This window comes from Trachymyrmex septentrionalis, unplaced genomic scaffold (genome assembly GCF_001594115.1).
Source record: "Trachymyrmex septentrionalis isolate Tsep2-gDNA-1 unplaced genomic scaffold, Tsep1.0 scaffold69, whole genome shotgun sequence".
NCBI lineage: Eukaryota > Metazoa > Arthropoda > Insecta > Hymenoptera > Formicidae > Trachymyrmex > Trachymyrmex septentrionalis.
Genome location: NW_017305873.1, coordinates 69,236 through 90,055, shown reverse-complemented (window position 1 = coordinate 90,055; position 20,820 = coordinate 69,236). Strand labels below are relative to the sequence as shown.

The window sequence follows — 20,820 nt, the reverse complement described above, 5'->3', positions numbered from 1 at the left end:
TATTGTGTATATATATATATATATATACACGAGTACAGTTAATAATTAACTGCAACCTTCCTGTCCCTCGTCATTTCTCGAAATCAATTGCAAACCGCAATACTTTCCTCCCGAACGCGCCGTACCGCAGGGGTGATTCGCACCCCCGCAGAACGTAGGACGACAATCAGGCTCGACGGGGATGGTGTGGGTTGCGTGCTGCGTGGATGTATTTAATGACATAAAGAGCAGCGTTCCGCACACGCGTTAATATCCGTCGTCCGTTCCGTCCGAGAGAGAACGATCGTCCCTCGTATAGCTATAGTCCGCCTAAAATCCGCCCCTTTTTCTCTCTCTCCTGACGGCGGAAGTTGCACGGTAAAGCCTTCGTCAACCCTTCCCGGTCGCGTGGCGGCGACGGCCCCCTGCGGGTGGCGAATTGTTTTTGATATTCGAAATGGAACGAATCCCGGCACGTCGCGCTTCGTCAAGCGCGCAGCGCGAAACGAACTCGAGCAATTCATCCCCTTTTTCCCCCGTTCCCCTTTTCTGCTCGTTTCTTTCGTGAAGTTACGCGGGGTAGATGTATCGAACATGGGATAGTGACGCTGATTGGCGAGGCTTTCAGCAAAATTATTAGACAGGCGATACGAGAGAGAAAAAGTAAAGGTGAAATATATGACGTAGGTATTAAAGATTTGAAATATAACAAAAAAGTGTGATAAATCGAGTGTTTTAAGAAAATGTAACATTTGTAAATGTTGAACGATAAATTACGCGCGCGATGATCGATATAATAATAAATTCTGCAATTAATATAATGTAAAGATTGATATATGATTATATAAGAGTAGGAGATTAATATAATTATAAAGAAATATATATCATATTTTTTTCATTCTAGCATCGATATTGATTTTTGCTGAGACTACAAACATATTTTGCTTTTGAGCTTCGTATTTCGATTTCCATTCTTCCTTTTTCTCCTCTACGAATGAATTGTACATTTTTTTACGCTTCCGATGTCTGTATGTAGAGTTGTTCTTAACCCAGATTTTTCGGCGCGCAAATAAATTGAATGATTATGAACGACGAAGGCGTGATTCCACCACGGAACAAAGCTGACGAGGTAGGAAATTAAAAAAAAAAAAAGAAAGAAAAAAAATTACACGGGGAAAGTGTACCATCGAGAGCTAACGCCGACATGAAATACGGTACGAAAGATTGAATCTCGCGTCGGTCGGCGAAACGGCGCTCGCGTAAAAGAAATAAATGCAGAATGAAATTTTCATTTAAAAAAATTTGTTACGGAACCACGCGCGCATGGAATTAGGTGACTGTAATATTTTCCAATTTGCCTTCGTGCAATATTTACGGGCGCATAAATGAATCGCTCGCGTAAATCAATTTGTATCTCAACGAAAAATGTCATGAGCGCCGCGTATTACCGCATTAAATGATATCATTATATCGACATTGACGTCAACCTTGTCATTAATTATATCTCGCCACTATTCAATCCCGATGAGAATCGAGCTCATTAATTGCACGATTTCGTCGGTTTAATGAGGTTGTACGATTTTTATACTACTTATTGAATTGTCATTTTCGATAGACATGATGGACGCGTTTGGCGAAAATGAAATGTCTGTTTAGTAGATCACCGTAAGTTGCACGCTCTCGCGTGGTTTAATAATAATTTTTAATTTCAAATTTAAAAACCGGTATTTTTTTATTCCGGATGTTTCTCTCGGAGTATAATTTTATATTCGTTCACAAAAGAGTATAAAGATAAAACGTAAAAATGAAACCACTTAAATTATAGAACCTGATAAAATACTAACAATTTTACTGCTGCATTTAGTTAAACTTGCTATATTATTAGATAATAAGCGAACAAAAATACAAATAACATTTAACACTACAATGCACGTAGTACTGGACGCGAATATTATTGTTTGTATTATGGTCTAATGCACTATAAACTCCATACATTTTGCTGCGATTGTAACGAGCAACTAGTACACCTCACTAGGTTACTGGATTACAATCAATCACGGTCTGATAACGAGCAGCACTACTCCCAAGTGCGTTTCGAAAAGCGAAGACAAATGCATCTCTCTAATGCTTCATCCTGCTTGCGCATCCCGTGCCCTTTTCGTCGTTATAGGCCAACTAAAGAAGAAATTATATATCGCCCTTTGCACTTCTCTCTCTTTTCTCCTCAATGATATTCTTGTCGCAAAAGCATCTTCCTTGATGCTTAGCATAAAATGCAACTCTACACTATAACGTGAACTATAAAATACTTTACCACATTCTCTCTCTCTACGGACAACTGCGGTTCCTGATTTATCATGCTATATATATATATATATAAAATTATGCTATATATGAGCTTATCTGAGATTTTTTTCATTTAGTCTAATAATTTAATTTCCGGAACGAGAATTTTCAAGTTTATAACAGAGATTAATAATTTTTCAAATAAAAATTATTAAAACTTATAAAAAAATCGTTTGTGAGATATATTTGCTACGCGATCACATTTCAAATATCAGCTTCTATAGCGAGAACGACAAGCTAAATTAGAACGGAGCGATCGATAATCGAGAATCGCACGAAGACCATTACTCTTCGGTTTTTGCACCGAATCGTTCTGTCATCCTTATAAATTCGCAACTAAAAGCAACGCCTGGCATTCCGTCAATTCCGTGGCAGTAGGTTAGTGGCCCGTATAACCAATCGCACAGTAACTCGCGTTAAGTGACGCTCTCAGGTGCGAGGTTTCGGCGTGCGAAGACAAATGTGCTCGCTCCACCCTCCCCGTGCAAGTCCTCCTTCCACCCCCTCCGTGCTCGGGGTTGGAAAATTACGTGTTGCGCGTAACGAACATTAAAGCCAGTAACATTGTTCACGTGGGATTAGAGCTAAAACCGCAAGATCTCATTCTCCGCAGAACGGAGAGGACCCCGCTGTAGATTTCTTCCACGTTTCCTCCTCGGTAGATGTCGGCCGATTCGTTTCGCAGCGGAATTTTCGTGATAAATCAACTTCAAAATTTATTACTAACCTCTGAGAAAAGGAAAGGAAAATATTATAGGATATAATTTCTTTTTTGTTGTAAAAAAAACAAGTGATATAATTCCCCGATATCCTTAAACACGTATTTATCAAGAAATATGTATAGAAATATGTGAATAAAATATCTCGTAAACTTGTCGAAAGTAAAATTGTGCGAAAGTAATTTATGAAGATGAAAAAGTGAGGAAAATGAAGGAGAGAGATATTCGCGCTGTTTCATGCCAAGCGTGAAGCATCATTCCTTTCATTCAGATTCCTTCGATAGAATTATTCTGGCTTTCACGGGGCCGGATATCATTAGACTCACGGCGAATGATCACGCCTTGATCTATTGATTACAAATGCAGAGTGGGATGATTTGCATGGCGTCGAACTTAATGTAAATCAATCGCATCGGCTCCAGATCGAATTGCGCATATATGTAGGTGATCGAATGATATCCCTTTCCTCATCAAATGATAACATTATGACGTGAAGAAAGGAATGACGCTATGAAATTATCTTAGAAAGTTATTCTAATATTTCTATCTTTGCATTAAAAATAAAGATATTAATATTTATAAAATATTGAATATTTATATTGAAAATAAAATGATTTTGAAAAGTTTCGTTGAGATGTTCTTATAAAATAATTTAAGAAATTTATATATTTATATGAGTCTTAAAGAATATTATACTTGGTTTTATTTCTTGGAAAAAAAAAAAAACATTTTTTTGGAGAACGGTAACATGAAAGGAGTCTCTCGTGGAATTAAAGGGGAATGATTCACAGATGCTACCCTTTCCCTTAGTGATACCTGAGCGGTCGTCAAAGGCATCATTAGGAAGAAAAGGGCGCTGCGATATTCTCCCCTTAAAATCTGTAGACATTACGATCGAGGGAAAACCGAATTTTCGGGCAAAATTGCATTGAAGATTCGTTCCGTCTCGAGTGGACGTTCGTTCTTAAAGATTTTTTATAAAACCCGGAAACAGGCAAAATTGCACCATTTGCTATTTGAGAAGCCGCTTCCAACTGTCGATGTCTATTTTGTGGTAAATGAAAAAACTGGGGACTGACATTTTTTACTGTATCTTCCGTCGGAAATTTATTGCCCAGAGAAAATGGAACTTTGAAAGCATCAAGAAAGGCATTGCAGGGATAATTCAATATTCATATCTTCAGGAGATTATCTGCACATTCTGTTTGGCATTTCGCGCCCAGTTATGCTGCGGGTAAGCAAACAGATCGACTGACTAATATGCATCCCCGTTCGCGCCCACGCTCGCACGTATCACATCGCATTAATTACGCACGTTATTCGCGTCCGACACCTCGGATCGCGGATAAGGAACTTTTCATCGAACCTCTGGAGGTAGGGCACGTGGGCGTCTGTGGGCGTCCCTCGATAATAAATGTAATCCGAGGAGGGAAAAGGCGGTGAGGAATCCTCTCCTCGCCTTTCTTTTCTCTTTTTCTCTTTTCAAGGCGAGTCCTCGCCTGGATTCCTTCCGCACGAATCCTCTTTGGCATCCTCGCGACATCCGAGAAGCCGCCAAAGGGATCATTAGGGACAGCGAAGAGGGAGGTGATCCACCACTCTCAGGTGTATGCACCGTACTTTAATTCTGCGGCTACTCCCGAGGTATAAAATTCGGGATCGGCTCTAGAACATTCCTAAATTACATACAGAGAGTGCCTTTGGAATTGTCATCGCTCTTTTCTCAAGACAATGTATCGAAGAATAATCTAAAGGAAATGTGTGTATGATAAATGTTCTTCAGATTTTTAATGATACTTCTTTAAAGTCGATATTTCCTTATTGAAAAACATACATATTTATAAAGAGAAAGAATTCAGTCTTTAAGAGTCGCATTCATAGTCGCGGTTCAACCTGAAATTCAATTCAGGCCAAGTTTAAATCAATCTTTTATTTCAAAAACGCTTCTCAAACCACGATTTAATGAATTCGATCGATTCAAACTTTGGTTCAAACTTAGTTCGCCTGAAATAAGAATCAATTGTGGATCGATTTACAACTATGAATACGAATCTTAAACCGTTTAATATTAAACGCTCCAAATGATTCAATGATTTCACTAATCAAATGATTTAATCTTCTTTTTCCTTTAATCTCAATTGAATTGTTAATTTGATTTTAATTGTTTATTTACAAATCTTGCCAAAAAAAAACTTGTTTTTTGACAAATGCATAAGTTGCACCAGTCTGTGAGACTTTGGAATACTAGAGGAGTAATCTATGAACCCGAGGGAAACACCTCTCACCTCCATCCGGAAGAGGACGAGACCAACCCGATATCATCTCCCTCTTTCCTGCTTTTTTCTCTTGCTTTTCTGCCTCCGGATTTTCATTCTACGACGGATCCGAGCGATAAAACGCGCGCCGAAATCGGCACGTTCGGCCAGAAATTGGAAGGATCCTCCATTCTGTCGGGCTTCGACACGATGTAGAATTTACCGTCCGGAGGGAATAAGGATCGCGCCGAGAGTCCTTCTCGTTTCGTTCTGTACGGCAGCTCGTTACGCATTCATCGTTTCGCGCAAGGAATTTCTCTCAAAATTTCCTTCTAAGATAACATTTAGGTACGAATTAAAAATTGGCTAAATCTTATTTTCAATCTTCTACATTCTCATTAAAGTATAAAATTAATTTAATAATCGAAACGTAATCACGGCGCGTGTTTACTACCTCAATTATTTAAAGAATCATCACAACCGATACGTAGATACGGTCCAGTATTTCTATCGTGATGATGATTCTATTTCGATTTGAGTCTGAAAATGCGGCGAAAAGAGACGATCGATCTTAGGTGGAACTCAGCCGGCACGGTCGATCGTAATCGGGGAAAGTTGCCGATGATTCACGTTAAACGCCGAGCTAACTCGAGTTATCCACTTACGCATGAATTAGGCGAGCCCACTGGGACGCGTTAAGGGGAAACCGCGTCGAGAAACCGCACACCTTCTCTAACCTTCTGGGAGGGGAAAGTTCCTTCGTGTCCTCATCATCTTTCGGTTGGAGAGAAATCTCTTGTTGCCGGGAACTTTCGGGACTAATCGTTATCTCGCACCATCCGGTTGTCTGCTATCACTTTTCACCTTCTCCCCCTCCTGACGTTCTATTCTATAGAAATGACTGATTCGTTGTACGTGTACTCGACCAGGACGTGTTCCCCTGCCAATTTCCTCATATCCACGTTCCTCAAGCCCTTTTCTTCCCTTGTCTTCCTTTTATCTCTCCTTAGGGTGCCTGAAAGGTCGAGGACCTCCTCCTGCGGCGAAAATGCGTTCTCGAGCTTGGTAACTCGGCTTAAGTAAAGGTTAAATAGGATTTACTCGTTCATGGAAACACAAATGTTACTAAGAGCGTTACGAAACATTGACAGAATGTAGCTGTCCGATACGCATATTAATTCAACGAATACAAATTACTACCATTAATAAAATGCTGTCGTCTCCTAAAAAACGAGAATTCCCATTGAACTTTAATTCGAAGTAGAACTCGAACTTTTTGTACAAGAATCGTCCATTTAATTTCTACGCGTACCTTTCTTCTTTTATTTGAAAGAAGTAATTCATGTATGAAAACGTCAAGATTCTCTCCGGAAAGAGATCGAAGTACTACCACTTCTTCGTGAAGAAGGAGCTCGGGGCGATGTCGAGTTCAACCGCATCATCTCCTTGCTCCTTTTCCGCACTCCTTGAGGCGATTCGATCGATTCGATCGGGTGAGGGTTGCAAGCGACCGGTTGCAAGCAACTGAGCGATGGGATTGATCGAGTTACGGGGGCGACTCAGAGATCCACGATCTCGTTTGTTGAAATCCGGAGACGGGGAACGTGGATTCGCTTTTACGCGGAAAAATCTGTGTCATTCGTTTAACGGAGCCGCGCACTGGCATCCGGCTTTTCCACGGGATTGCAACGTGCGATTCGATTCGCTCCGTAGGCGAATTAATTTTATCCTTCGCTTATCAAGTTGCACGCGCGCTTTAAGACGATTCTCTCCGGAAGAGTGCTCCCGTGAAGCTCAGCTTTCCAAGAAAGTCTGAACGTTGTTGATAGCAGAGTAGCCGCTTTCGTTATCTTCTTGTGTCTCTTCGTACGCTCAAGAAATTTATTCTCTACGGATATATATATCTTTAAATTCGAGCAAGCTAATTAAAATTTTTCCATTTACGAAATTAATACGATCCATTTCCAGTTCGATATTAATAATCGCAACAATAATGATGCATTGAAGATTTGTCGATCATTGAATGCTACAAAAAATTTTTGACATTTTAACAAGTTTGAGCGTCCTACGTAATTATTTGAGGGTCCAAAAGAATTATTTTTAAATCTGTATCTAGCTAAATTTTTAGATATTTAAACAAAATCGTCCTTTCTACGTAAACTAAAATAATTCGTCTATTTTAAGTGTAGAACAATCAGTCTGCCTCGAGAATTAACGTCTATTCGCTTTGTTTCTAAATTATAATTTTTTTCTTACTATTTTCTAATAAAAAAAACCGATTAAATAAAGTATAATTATAAATAAATGATCCGAATATGATAAATTATGATTGTGGGAATCAATTCATTCTTTTCGTATAAGGATTTCTTACATGTTACATCAAAGGGATTATCATAGAGCTATTTCGTTGATATTAACCGTGGATTCCTTGATCCACATTGTCACATTCTGATAATACGCATTACATCATACATCAGGGAATGCGAATCCGTTTTCGATCGCGTTGCAAAGGAACGTCACGGCCGGCCAGCATCCGTTTTATTGGTTACCATTGGTCTCGATCTCGTGCGCGTTCCAGTGCATTGACTCGCCATCGGCAAAATTCGATCGTCCAGGCAGCGTCGTTATGCTCGACCACCGCCGTTGATACGTCCGCCATGGAAATTATCGCGACTATGGCGAATACCGGCATGTGCTTAACAGAGCTTAACTGAGCTTACGACCGGCCTCTCAAAGACCTCGATACTACGAAAACGTATCGCTTCCACGAAAATTCTAAACCCTCATTCAGTGCACGTTGGGATTTTATGCGTTCCAACAACGCCTGCTGATTGCAATTAAGAATTTTTTTTTCATTCTTCCTCTTTTCTGTAATTCTATTTGCGGTCGAATACGAGACTTTCTACGAAGAAAATAACGTGTACTTTGTCATAAAATAATGGTGGAATGATGGTATGTTTGCTTTATAAATAAACTTTTATACGAATTAATAAGAACCATAAGTTAATAAAAGAACTGTTAGTAAAAGATTTAATTGATTCAAATTTCAAGATTATTAGTTATTTGTATAGCTAATAATTATAAACTTTCTTATCTTATAATCTTTTGAACTTCAAGTAATTAAAAATACCCATTCTTATTAGTAAAAGAAATAAGGATGAAATGAAAGAAACATATGCAATCGTCAGATTTATGAAATGTAATCAATGGCGCATTGTGTAATTGAGATACACGCATATCGATCGTGATCCCGATTGGACCGTTGATTGCGCAAACGGCAAGGTCCCGTAACGAATCGTTGTACACACTATGGGTACGAATTCTCTCTGTCCCTCTGGCGCTGGAGTAACGCATGCAAATCCCTGAACAAATGCGTAATTAACGTGTCCTAAACTATCGTGAACTAGTTACGGTAAAGTGCTCGTCAACAGAAAATAGAAAAGAGAAGAGAACGATGTAGGAAGAGTGTAAAATAAAATTTGTATTCCTAATAATGTTCTAGGTGTAATCCAATTTTTTTGGTTAATTTTACTTTGAAGAAAAGAATTAGCTGCATGACCTAATCACCTTCGAGGATGAACTTGGATGAAAATTTATTAGTGATATATTGGCGATATCATCGGAAACGATTAAAGAAGAGATAGCAAATGGAGAATACGATCGAGAATCATAAATAAGGAAAAGGAAAGAGAGAGAGAGGGGGGGGGGAGAAAGGGAGTTAAATCAACGAGATGATTTTCGATTCAATTCCAACATTCCGCCACCCTTTTCCCTCGTGCATTTCTATCTGTCTCGTCTCCTGCTATTGTTGCCCCCCGCGGTTTATGCTAATGCCGTGCCACTGAATTTAACGTCTCGCGTGTACGCTCGTTTGCGTTTCGTGCGTCAGACGCGGATACGCCCACGTGCGTATGAACACCCTGTGGGGGTCGCTTGCAATTGAACCACGGGGGTGAATATCTGAATCAATAATATATCATGGACATTATAATTGTAGCAGGACATTGTTAGACATTATTGTTATATCAGTATTGTTTAATGTAGCGACGATATAATTACCATTATTTCGTTATTCAAAGAGTATACAGGAATACGAAAATATATTTAAAATTAAACAGTTTTTCCCATTTTCTGTTATCCGTATGTTCGTATGCGGTCTTTTAATATCTTGATATTATAAATTTTTCAAATACTCACTGAAAAAAATTCCATTTGAAAATGGACGAATCAGAATTTTCTGATAAAATTTATTAGAATTCTAATTGAGATAACCGGAATTCTGGTTGATACAATGAGATTTTGGTAAAATCTATTAGAATTCTTATTTTTACGAGAATAATTATATCAATCAGAATTTTATTATCTCAACTAGAATTTTAGTAGACTTTATCAGAAAATTTCTGATTCGTCTATTTTCCATCAGAATTACTTATTTAATCCAACCGGACCACTTTTCTCAATGCTTCTTTGTGTAGTTTTTATATACACAAATGGAAAAATAAAAAATATACTCTTTCCAGATTAATTAATTTTTCTACGCAATTTTCACCACTACGCAATTTTTTTGCTAACAAGCATCCCGAATAGCGAAACAAAGGTATAATCTATAGAGAACACCTCCCTCTATCTCTATCTGTTTTTGCATCCCCAAAGTATTCGATTCATAACGCGACGTGTATTATTCGTGCGCGCACACGCGCACATATATGCATATGTATATACGTATTCAGAAACATATATACCTTCGGTAATATAATATGTATACATGTTTCCCTGCACTCAGGCCGCGAGATCGCATTACGTGATATCGATTGTATCCAGTGCGAAGCGAAGGGGAGCCTCCTTTTTCTACTTCTCCCATTCAACTCCACTGTCTGTCTCTTCCCTGCGTCATCCCCCTTGTTTTGTGCACGCTCGAGCTTCGTTAGCGGCCGCACGCTAATTAATCGAAACGTTGCTTGATCAAGATGCCGAACGATACCTTCGTTGTAGCACGCGGATTAAAAGAGTGGAGGAACTCATCTGATAACCCAAACGAAGCATCTTCGGTCCATCACAACAAGATCCTTCGGATACCACTGCACTCGTATACATATACTGTATCCACCCCCGTCGCGGTTGATTAGGGTAACGATTATGTGTACAAGCCTCTGGAGAGAACCTTGTTCTCCGAAAATCTGAGATTATCTAGAGTTTCTAACAAGACAGACGCTCGCAATTTCTTTAACCACTAAAATATCGTTTTTAATAGAATAATGTACAATTAATCACAGCATTGCAATAACTCAATCAAAGTTATATTTAAAAATTGGATATTTATTTTCCTGGTTGTTTCAGTTGACAGGTTCTTCCGCTTCAATGAGAATAAATAAGAATGATACGGGGAACTCAAGATTAATTCGGCGTACGTCACGTTTCATGCTGAAGAAACATTTTTACATTCGCGAACGAGCTTACTGCGAATTACGCATCGGCGAGCCGATAGACGCGCGCGATGAACGAACCGAATTGAAAACGGTCCTTTTTTTCCTTTTCTTTTTTTCTATTCCACGAGACGAGCAATTTCAACGGGAGCAGATGACGTCTATCCAATAATGCACACATCGCCTAGCCGGCCGGCCGGAGCGCGATAGGCGAACCGGCGGCGCCGAAGAACAGTAGCCGCTCACCGATCCATAAACAATCCCGCGATGTTATCGCTTCTCCACTCTCGTGCACCACAGCGAAGGGAATCCTCGAACGAGGATCGATCGATCCTCGCGCCATTCTGTCGCTACACGCTTGTGTGCGTACACGCGTCGAACGGACTCCGTTTAATTGATATATCGTTGTCTGATCGGAGAACGCTATCTCTCAACTTTCATCTGATGGTACACCGGCAAAAATATACACGCGACATCGAGTACATTTCGCAAACAGTCGAAGTTACCTTTACGAGTCGCAGAGAACAGGAGAGACAGAGGTTTCTCTCGATTCCTTAGCGCTAAACATCTTGTTATCACTCGTCGCGATCGCAGAATATCTACTTTAACTCTCTGCCTGCAATCATATTTGCCCGAACGTTATCTCTCAACTTCATCTGATCCTGTGTGTGGAAATTTATCCGGAAATTTCATACTTTAATACTGGCCCATACAGGGTCAATATTGTAAGAAATTTAGAGAAAATAGGCACAATTAGAGAAACTATCAGTGTCAAGACTGTGTAGCTCAGTGGCAGGACGCAAATCTATTAATATGCAGGAGACCAGAATCCTGGAACGTTCTGATATTTTTCTCGCTTATTTCTTACAATATTAAATATGAAGGGCCTGGATAAATTTCCTCACGGATATATTCCCTACTTACAGTTATATAAAATATGCCCAGGTTAAAATTTTTATACTTCTGGCTCAATCTTTGATTGTCGCGCTTTTTTTATCTAGGCCCCACATTGGCCCTCAAACCTGGACAAGTTTGAAGACCATTGTGAGACCAAGGTGGGCATCCTAACTCTCAAATAATGTAAGGAAAGTTAACTTGGCCCCGATTACAGCCTAGAAAGAATTTTCACACGAGAATGTTGCGAAATCACCGGCGAAAATATACACGCGACACCGAGTTATCACTTGTTGTTATCACAGTATATTATTTATTTTAATCCTCCTGCAATTATATAATATTTTTATTCCCTTCATCTACAATCTTTTTGTCCAGCCCGGTTTTTCTATTGTTTCAAAAAGTTTAGAAAAACTTATTACTTTTTAACATCTCTAAATAAATCAGAATAGTACCTTCTTTTATTTCGGAGATATTTGAGAGTGAAATTTGCTTATATCAAAAAAGGATACAAACTGAGAATTAAATTTCTGTTGAAGAGACGCGCTTAATTTTTGTTTTTATTTCTTATAAATTTCGCATAAAAATTGGTTAATGCTAATTTTATAAAGTAATATTATTTCTACTTAACACAAACCAAAAAAAGAGTTGAAAATTTTAAACGTTCCAAATTCATCACGAGAAAAAAAGCTAATTGGACATCCTATACAGATATGTATATGGAGCTCGAAGATCCGAACCTAAATACACCGTCGCGTATCCCTTTCCCGTCGCTGCTATCCGCTTCCGCAATCAGGGAACTTTCACCCTCTCTTATGATGTAGTTCCGTTCGATTACGACCGTTGTTACGTTCATTGCGCTACACGCGCGGGGCTTTCCACAAGGAACCCATTAATTGGATCTGGCGTCGGGTTACTCGAGCTTCGATTCGCCCTATGTTCCGCCGTGTAAATCCGGAAGCTCGTATGCGTTGTCCATACCCGACTTTGACGGTGTCGCTCTTTCCTGTTCGCGAAATACATCCACAGAACGACCACGGGAAATATACAACGTATCGTTGAATAAAAAAAAATTCCAATTTCATAAAGCCGCCTCTCATCATTTAGTATTCATAAATCTATTTTAAGTAACGGGTAGACTAATTCACGATGTCCAAAAATTCACTTTGTTCTAAAGAGAAATCGCAAAATTCATTTAAATCCACAATAACACGGACAAGAAGTCACACATGTACATAAATTAATTTACGACGTGATGAATTATTCGATAATTGCTCTGTTTAATCTCGTGAGCGTGATTGTGATCACGTAATTTACCAAAAACGCATCTAGAATATTATTCATTCTCGTGTACGTTTTACCGCGGGCGGCGTGGGGAGTATCGTGGTGAACCGCATGCAGCTGCAAGTGCAACCACATTGTGCGTCACTGACACGGTGCATCGCGCGATACGTTTTCTCTTCGCAGCGGCAGAGTGATATTCCGGTGACTTTTCCACTTCTCTTCTCCACTATTTTCCGTTACCTCTCACGTAGAAATCCCTCCGCTCTCAATTTTCAAGAATTCGAGCGCGAATTTTTGTTTCTCTTCCCTGCCTTTTCCGGAGTCTATCTTCCTGGTGAGAATGACATAATACATCACGGCATGCTATCGGTATTTATTTTCCGAATTCTACCGCGCCAGGAAAATGGGAAAGGGAAAGATGAAGAGAGGTGATCACTTAGAGGAAGGGGGATTCTCTTACTGACGCTGGTCTCTCAACTGAATCCATTAGCCAACGCCATTAATATCACGGTAATGATGAGCGATGAGCCACCGCGCGGAGGACGAAGCGGATCAGAAGAGGACGAGATACTTTCGGATAACGTTAAGAGCGAAGAGAGAGAGAGCGAGGAAAAAAAAGGAAAGATGACTAGGTAGACAGATAGGTAGATCGATAGACAGGTAAATAATAGATAGATATATGCTACGTTACGATAAAAAAAAAAATCTTTTCTTATAAAATCAGCATAACAAATAGGTAAAATATGATTAAATTAAATCAGTAATTAATAATTAACCGTGAGAGAATAGTTATTAAGTGATTATATTGCAGAACTATAACCAGCAATTTTCTTTATCAAGATTATCAAGATACGTAAGATTAGGCGACAGGCGAGGGTGGTATATTGCACATAGCATCGAGCAACATAATAAGCCATTAAAATTTTTAAGAGGGAGCGTAAAGATTTTTACGCTCGTTGCATAAGTGGGCAAATTTCAATGCCAATTGAAATTTTAATTAAAATTTAAATTCGCAGAAAAAGAAAAAGAAAGAGAGTGAGCACGGTAGAGGCAAAACGGCACTAACACGTCCGCACTTCCACAATCGTTGCCGTATAGGTGGCACGTATATTATATACGTGCTTACAGGGGCTTTGATAAATGCTGCTTTGCTTGGCTCACTGCCAAATAGCATGCCGCACAATGTATCTCATCGCTCGTGTATTCCTCATCGCGCCTTTCATGAGACGAGATACGCTCATGTCGCGGTGTATTAAACCTTCACACACGCTAAATATTATCGGTTAGCGACGATTAAAAGCCGGCTATTATAGCGCTTCAATTATTTAATATCACGAGAGTTGCCGGAGATAATCCGAGGTTTTTTTCTCGTTTCGAGAAGGTACATCAGAGACGTGAATATCCGTAAAAGTAAATAATAAATCTTATAATTTCTCTAATGATTCATATGTATCATTAAATATTGATCCTAAGACAAATAGAAATTTTCTTTCCGTCAGTTTTCAATTAAAACTGACGATCCGTCTCGCAAAATTATTTGCGATACGCCAACTTCATCGAAGGACCAAATTAAGGTTCAACTTTCGCTCACAGCCAAGAGAAATAATTAAGCGACCTTTCATAACGATCATTACTCAGGCTCGTTCATTCATCATTCGACCTCGCATTGAATATGTTCATCTTGGCGAACTCTAACGTTACGAATGAGTTTTATGAACCTTGCAAACTTCCAGTTGAGCAAAGAAAATGTTTTCAAGGATGAGATCCTTCCTTCAGATGACGGAAGTTTCTGTCCACGTGGCTTTTGATAGATATTGCCTTCCTTTATGACGCTCCGAATAACGTAGCTGGTTATCTATCCCATTCCGCGCCGTTTATTGTATTCCGCGTCCCTCTTTAGCGAGAGACTTATCAGTATGTGTTTAACCAACCCTCCAACCAACTAGCACTCAACCATGTCTCTTTCAGGGTGTCGCCAGGTATATGAGAATCTCGATCTTACAATGCTTCTCGATCGATACGCCGAGGGACCGAGAATGGAAACAGTGGCGGATCCGATCTGGCTGATCGGAAGTATCTTTCAGTCCCGAGAACCCCCCCCCCCCATCCTTTTTCCATAAAAATCACTTTCCCTTTTTCGCAAGCGGCCCACGTAACACACTGAGGAACCCACTCTTCTCCCTCAACGCGCTCCCTTTCCTTTCCTTGCGTTCATCATACCCGGCACGTGTGCCCGGGCACTTCCCGGCGTACCTACGTGCCTCTTATGAAGAATCCAGTCACAATGGTGGAGGGGTGGGAGATTCCGATACGAATTTCCGGCGTTCCGCTACGCCACCGTCGCCGATATCGAATATACCCAGTTCGAGAAACGAGGAATTTCAGCCGCGAAATTCTCCACCTCCTGTGCCTCCCTTACCCTCTATACCTCCTCGCGCAGAGACGTAAATGAGGGTTACGGTGGTATTTCGCGTGGTTATCGATATGAAGGATCCACGATTGATCCCCCGGATCAGCCCTTTCGCAATCCTCTCTCCTTCTGCGTCGTAACTACCTCGAACGAGATCATCCCCAAAGGGTATCAAGACTGGAAGTCTTCTTACGGGATATCGAGAAAAATGAATTTTTAAATCATTAATCCTTTATAAAACTCCGAGAAATTAATTCTTGAACGTTTTATAAGAGTTTAATTGAACCGTTTTAAGTTTCTATTGAACTATATTAAGTTTTCGTCGTTACACGGAAAAGACGGTTTTGCTGTATCTAAAATTGTAGCTAGATGAAAATTTGAAAATAATTAGGACGCTCAAACTGGTTGCTAGAATATTTAAACTTTATGCAATAATTATTTTAATGGTTCAACAAAATTATTTTCAAATTTGCATCTGGCTAAATTTTTAGAATTGTTCTTTCCTTGTATGCATTGTAAAAAAATGATTTACGTTAATTATAAATTCTTTTGAGAAATTACTTTAATATGTGGAGATCGTGGCTACAAAAAAAACTCGCCAACATTTCTTCGTAAAAGCATTAAATTATTTTCTCTGTAAATATAGCATAGATATGGTTTAATGCTTGGCTCAGCTATGGCTGAGCAGTCTTGGCGCTTTAAATATTAAATGTCACAAATATAAATATAAATAGCGATAAATAATACTACGTATACAGGAATAAACTAGAAATAAAAGCGGAGGTGTGTAAGTAATAATTCATGTTGTTGCGCAAATGGCGGTTAACGTGCAGGTTTCCCTTCATGTTCAGGGTAAAAGCACATCTTCACGACGACGGCAGCACAAAGCTGCTCGCTGTCTCGATTAAGTCTGTCGGAATGAACGAATGAAGCTGTTTCCACGGCGATTAATTCGCCTCTTCCGGTATTATCGCACCCGCGACGGCCGCATAATTACACAGCGGCGTAGCATAATACCATACTGCGCGACGTCCTTTTTGCAACTCTCTTCGGTGAGAAAATGAGAAAATTTATATCCACGATCTCATTATCGGTTATCGCCGACGAAACCGATTTTCCCAGTCACCTTAAAGTATCGAGATCCGTTCGACAAACACAAAATAGATAATTAAAAATTCGACATGAAACTATTCTCACAGCTATTCTATGATTCTGCAAGGAAAGAATGGTTTTGCTAAAAGTATCTGAAAGTTTAGCTAGATACAGATTTGAAAATAATTTTGTTGGACCATTAAAATAATTATGTAGAACGCTCGAGCTAATTGCTAGAATATTAAAATTGTTTGCAGCATTTCTCATTATGCTTGAATTTTCTACATAATTATTTTAATAGCTCAAAATTATTTTCAGATCTGTATCTAGCTGAATTTTTAGATATTTCAGCAAAATTCTTTCCATGTACGATACAAATATCCGCGCCATATATTGCAACGTTCAACGTATATTCATACGTTCGATAAAATAAGCAAGTCTTCATAAACAGCTTATATAATAATATTGTTTACAAAATGGACATTTGTAAATAGATATTTGTAAGCTACTCGAATATGCTCTAACGATGATTCTCTCTTTTCAGATGATCGACGCCTCCTATCATACAAACCCGTCGTTGCAAAGCACTGCCCTAATCATCACCTGCGCGGTGGTCCTTCTACTAATGGCCGCGATTGTATCCGTCGTTTTCTGGAAGTAAGTAGATTTCTCTGTTATCATTTTCTTTTACCAATCAGATGATATCATACAATATCAATAAGTATGGCGATGCGGTAAAAAAAAATCTCTGCAGCGAAGTCCTCGAGTCGCTGTCAATGGTCGTTTCTCACAATAAAACGACCGTTTCTTTCACGCTATGACATCGTGCAGCCTCGTGTTTTCGAGATTCGAGGTCATTCAGCATGTATTTTAAAGAATTGAGAGCACAGGTCACCTTTGGATTTTTACGCGATTCGTAGGAATAGAAAGGGACGACCACATGGGGAGTGAATAAGTGCGATGTTGTGCGAGGATGTGTGTGTGTGTGTGTGTGTGTGTGTGTGTGTGTGTGTGTGTGTGTGTGTGTGTGTGTGTGTGTGTGTGTGTGAGAGAGAGAGAGAGAGAGAGAGAGAGAGAGAGAGAGCATTACCGATTGCTCCAAAATTAACCAGAAATAGAGCTAGGACGAGGAAACGAGCGTTTGAGCATCCCGTCGGTTTGTTCTCGACAGCGCCCCGGTTGTTCTGCCTCCTCGTGGACGATGATCTATGGCGCGGTAAGCCGCACCAAGGGGGAGCTTTAGGTCTGCTCGGAAAATGTTACGTCATGGGTACCGTAGTCGATGGTCAAAATGTCAGATATCGATTTTTGATTTAGTGAAGTTTTTGTTTCCTTCAAGAATGCACTCATTCTGTCAAAAATAATATAGTGGTCCGTTTGAATAGCATTCTGTAATATGTCACTTTACAATTTTTGCAATTATTAGAAAGATTTAAAGTTTGCTCCCTAAATGTTTCTTTCAAAGATGCACTCATTCTGTCAAAAGTAATATAGTGGTCCGTTTGAATAGCATTCTGTAATATGTTACTTTACAATTTTTTGCAATTGTTGTTAGAAAGATTTAAAGCTTGCTCTTTAAATATTTCTTTCAAAAATGCGCTCATTCTGTCAAATATAATATAGTAGTCTGTTTGAATAGCATTATACATTATGTTACTTTACAATTTTTACAATTATTGTTAGAAAGATTAAAATCTTGCTTCCTAAATGTCGAATAGGACGGTTTTACTAAACATTTTTCTTGTACATTTAACGTACATATATTTGTTTTATTGCATGGAAAGAACGATTTTGTTGAAGTATCTGAAATTTAGATACTGAAAATAATTTTGTTTTAGATCATCAAAATAATTATGTAAGACATATTCAAAGTGATTGCTAGAATGTCAATTTTTTGCAGCATTGCTCATCACGTTTGATATTCCTACGTAATTATTTTGATGATCCAACAAAATTATCTTCAAATCTGTATATCTAGCTAAATTTCAAATACTTTAACAAAATTGTTCTTTCTATACAATATAAATCAGTATGTACGTTGAATATGTACAAGAAAATAGATATTTGAGTAAATGAATCGGTCTTAAGAAACTTAAAAACAGTTCTCACAGAATTTTCACATAGCTACAGTGGGTTTACATAGTCAATTGAGTTTTTATGATGCGATTATGTAATTTTCCCACTTTTCTGTTAGCGAGCGAAGCGATCGAGAGCACGTTGCTGAGATGAGAGCGTTACTCTTGAGCGTATCCTAAATTACCCGAAAATGGAGCACCCGAAGACGCGGTGAGAAAGCCTGCCACTTTAATTAATACCTAACCGTGTTTCCGACAGCCTGTGGCTCTGGTTCCCATATCGTGCACCTAGATCTAGGTCGCGGTGAGATTAGATGATGACTTCGTAATTAACGAGGATGCCATCTTGCGCTTTCGCGAAAAAAAAAGGCGAGCGCGCGTAATATCGTTATACAATATATAACAATTAGTGGAGATGACGTTGCATAATAAGTAAAACGCCACGGTTATTTCTCCATTTGAATTTTCGCCTGGAATTTTTATCTGTGCCATCTTGAGATACAAGCGGCGAGGAAGGAAATAGGGCGACGTCGTCGCACTAATGGGCCCTAAATTAGCCAAAAACAAAGCTTCGCCTGGTTTCACCACTACTACAGTCTGCCGCAGACAACGTTGGTTCTTGCTCGCAGTACCGCGTGCTGATCTACAAACAACCATAGTAGGTAATTTATTTAGAGCACAGCGGTAGCCGAGAGAACTTTTCGACCGTTCTCTTTCGAAATTTTAGAAATTCGCACGATACGTTTCGCTCCGTTTCTTTCAGACACGGGATTTGTCTCGTCGCTCGTTCTTTGAAAATTCTAGAAATTGGAGCGTACTTTTCTTCTTTGCAAATACATGACACTTTAGAAATATATGAGGCAACTTAGAAATCACGTCTCACGAGCATTTCGACCTTTGCCATATAGGGTCTCAACGAGAGAATAGTACGCCTAATTGGCATTCCAGTGAGTCCTAAATTAAAGCAGAAATAGGCCATTCCTGAAATGGGCGTACGCCCAGGCGCTGTTACGTACCGCCGACAGCGGAACAACGCGCCAGTAATTTGTGACACGGTGGCTCATGCTAGTCGGCACGGTTTCGTGGATCCGCGGGACACGGGAAAATACATTTACCGACGTCCGGGGTGGCTTACTTGGGAGATTTATTTACGGACACAGCCGCAGGCGAAGCTCCGTTGCGCCGCCGTTGTCGCACGTTGATTGGACGCGCGGTAAAAAATGGAGCGGCTCGATAAGACGAATAGGAGACGCGTGGAGAAGTTGACAATTCGAAGGGCGGGACCTCCCTACGCGCTTTCAAATGCTATACTTTTCCGTATGAGAAACCACGCAATTTTTTTCACAATTGTGACTTCTCTGCCGAACCAGCCCGCGCTTGTCGTTCTTTTCAATTCTCTCTAATAAATTCGAACGACGGAAAGCTCATTCTTCATTTAATCTTGAACGGAATAAGAAAACAGCGCGTCGCAATTCTTTGCAAAAAAGCAAAAAGGTTCTAAAGATCTACGGCAAGGAATTTGCGAAACGGAGATAACGTCGGTCAGCGACGTGAAATTTCCTGTGCATGGACGAAGACACGGACGTCCGTCCAATCATATCGATTAATATTTGCCTTGCACGCTCCGCTTGTAATCTTAAACACATCTCTCGCCTAACTGGTTCTGTCCGACCGTCCGCGTCATCCGATCTCTGGATCATTCGAACGGATTGTTAACCCATGATTAACTCTCCGCTAATGAGCAGTGAATCCGCGTCTCTCGTGGCCCTATCTGATGATCGATCGATGAACATCGGGCCAGAAAGCACCAGGTCGAGAGGACAATTTTGGGCAGCACAGTGCCTCGCATTCACGATTGAACGCGGTTCTATGGCAGCGACTCTCGAAAGCACACTCGTCGTGACAACGGTGGCCCTGTTTTCGCGCGTTTTATCGTAATGCCTGGTCATTATCGACACAACCACACCGCTAGTATCTCAAGTGTTACCGGTTCCCCACATTTGCGCTTTGTGGGTGGTTATCGTAAGTACGACTCATGCTGAACACTCGTACGCCAGAGCGAATTAGGATCGACCACAATAAAATTAGATAACTGATAGAGAGGAGTGTCAAGCACTTTCTTTGGTTACAAGTTGCTCGTGAAAATGGCATTATAAAGTGTCAGTCTTTATGTTATGTAGAATCTCTCAGTCATATTTGTTTAATTTACTCGAAAAATGGAAGAGAAATATCGAGATTTTAATTCTGATATTTTTTAAAAAAGAGATTAGTCCCTAAAATAATTAAAAAGAAAGTATATATCTTTGTCTTAAATAAGTAAAGGTTTTATAAAAAATATTTGAA

At 39.7% G+C, this 20,820-nt stretch overlaps 1 protein-coding gene across 1 annotated transcript in view; it reads left to right on the top strand.

Moving 5' to 3' along the window:
- LOC108753375 overlaps window positions 1–20,820 on the top strand; it is a 118,351-nt gene that overhangs the window by 46,277 nt on the left and 51,254 nt on the right. The window contains exon 3 of the mRNA XM_018494906.1: window positions 16,947–17,059. Coding sequence (XP_018350408.1) covers window positions 16,947–17,059 — 113 coding nt within the window. The remainder of the gene's footprint in view (window positions 1–16,946; window positions 17,060–20,820) is intronic.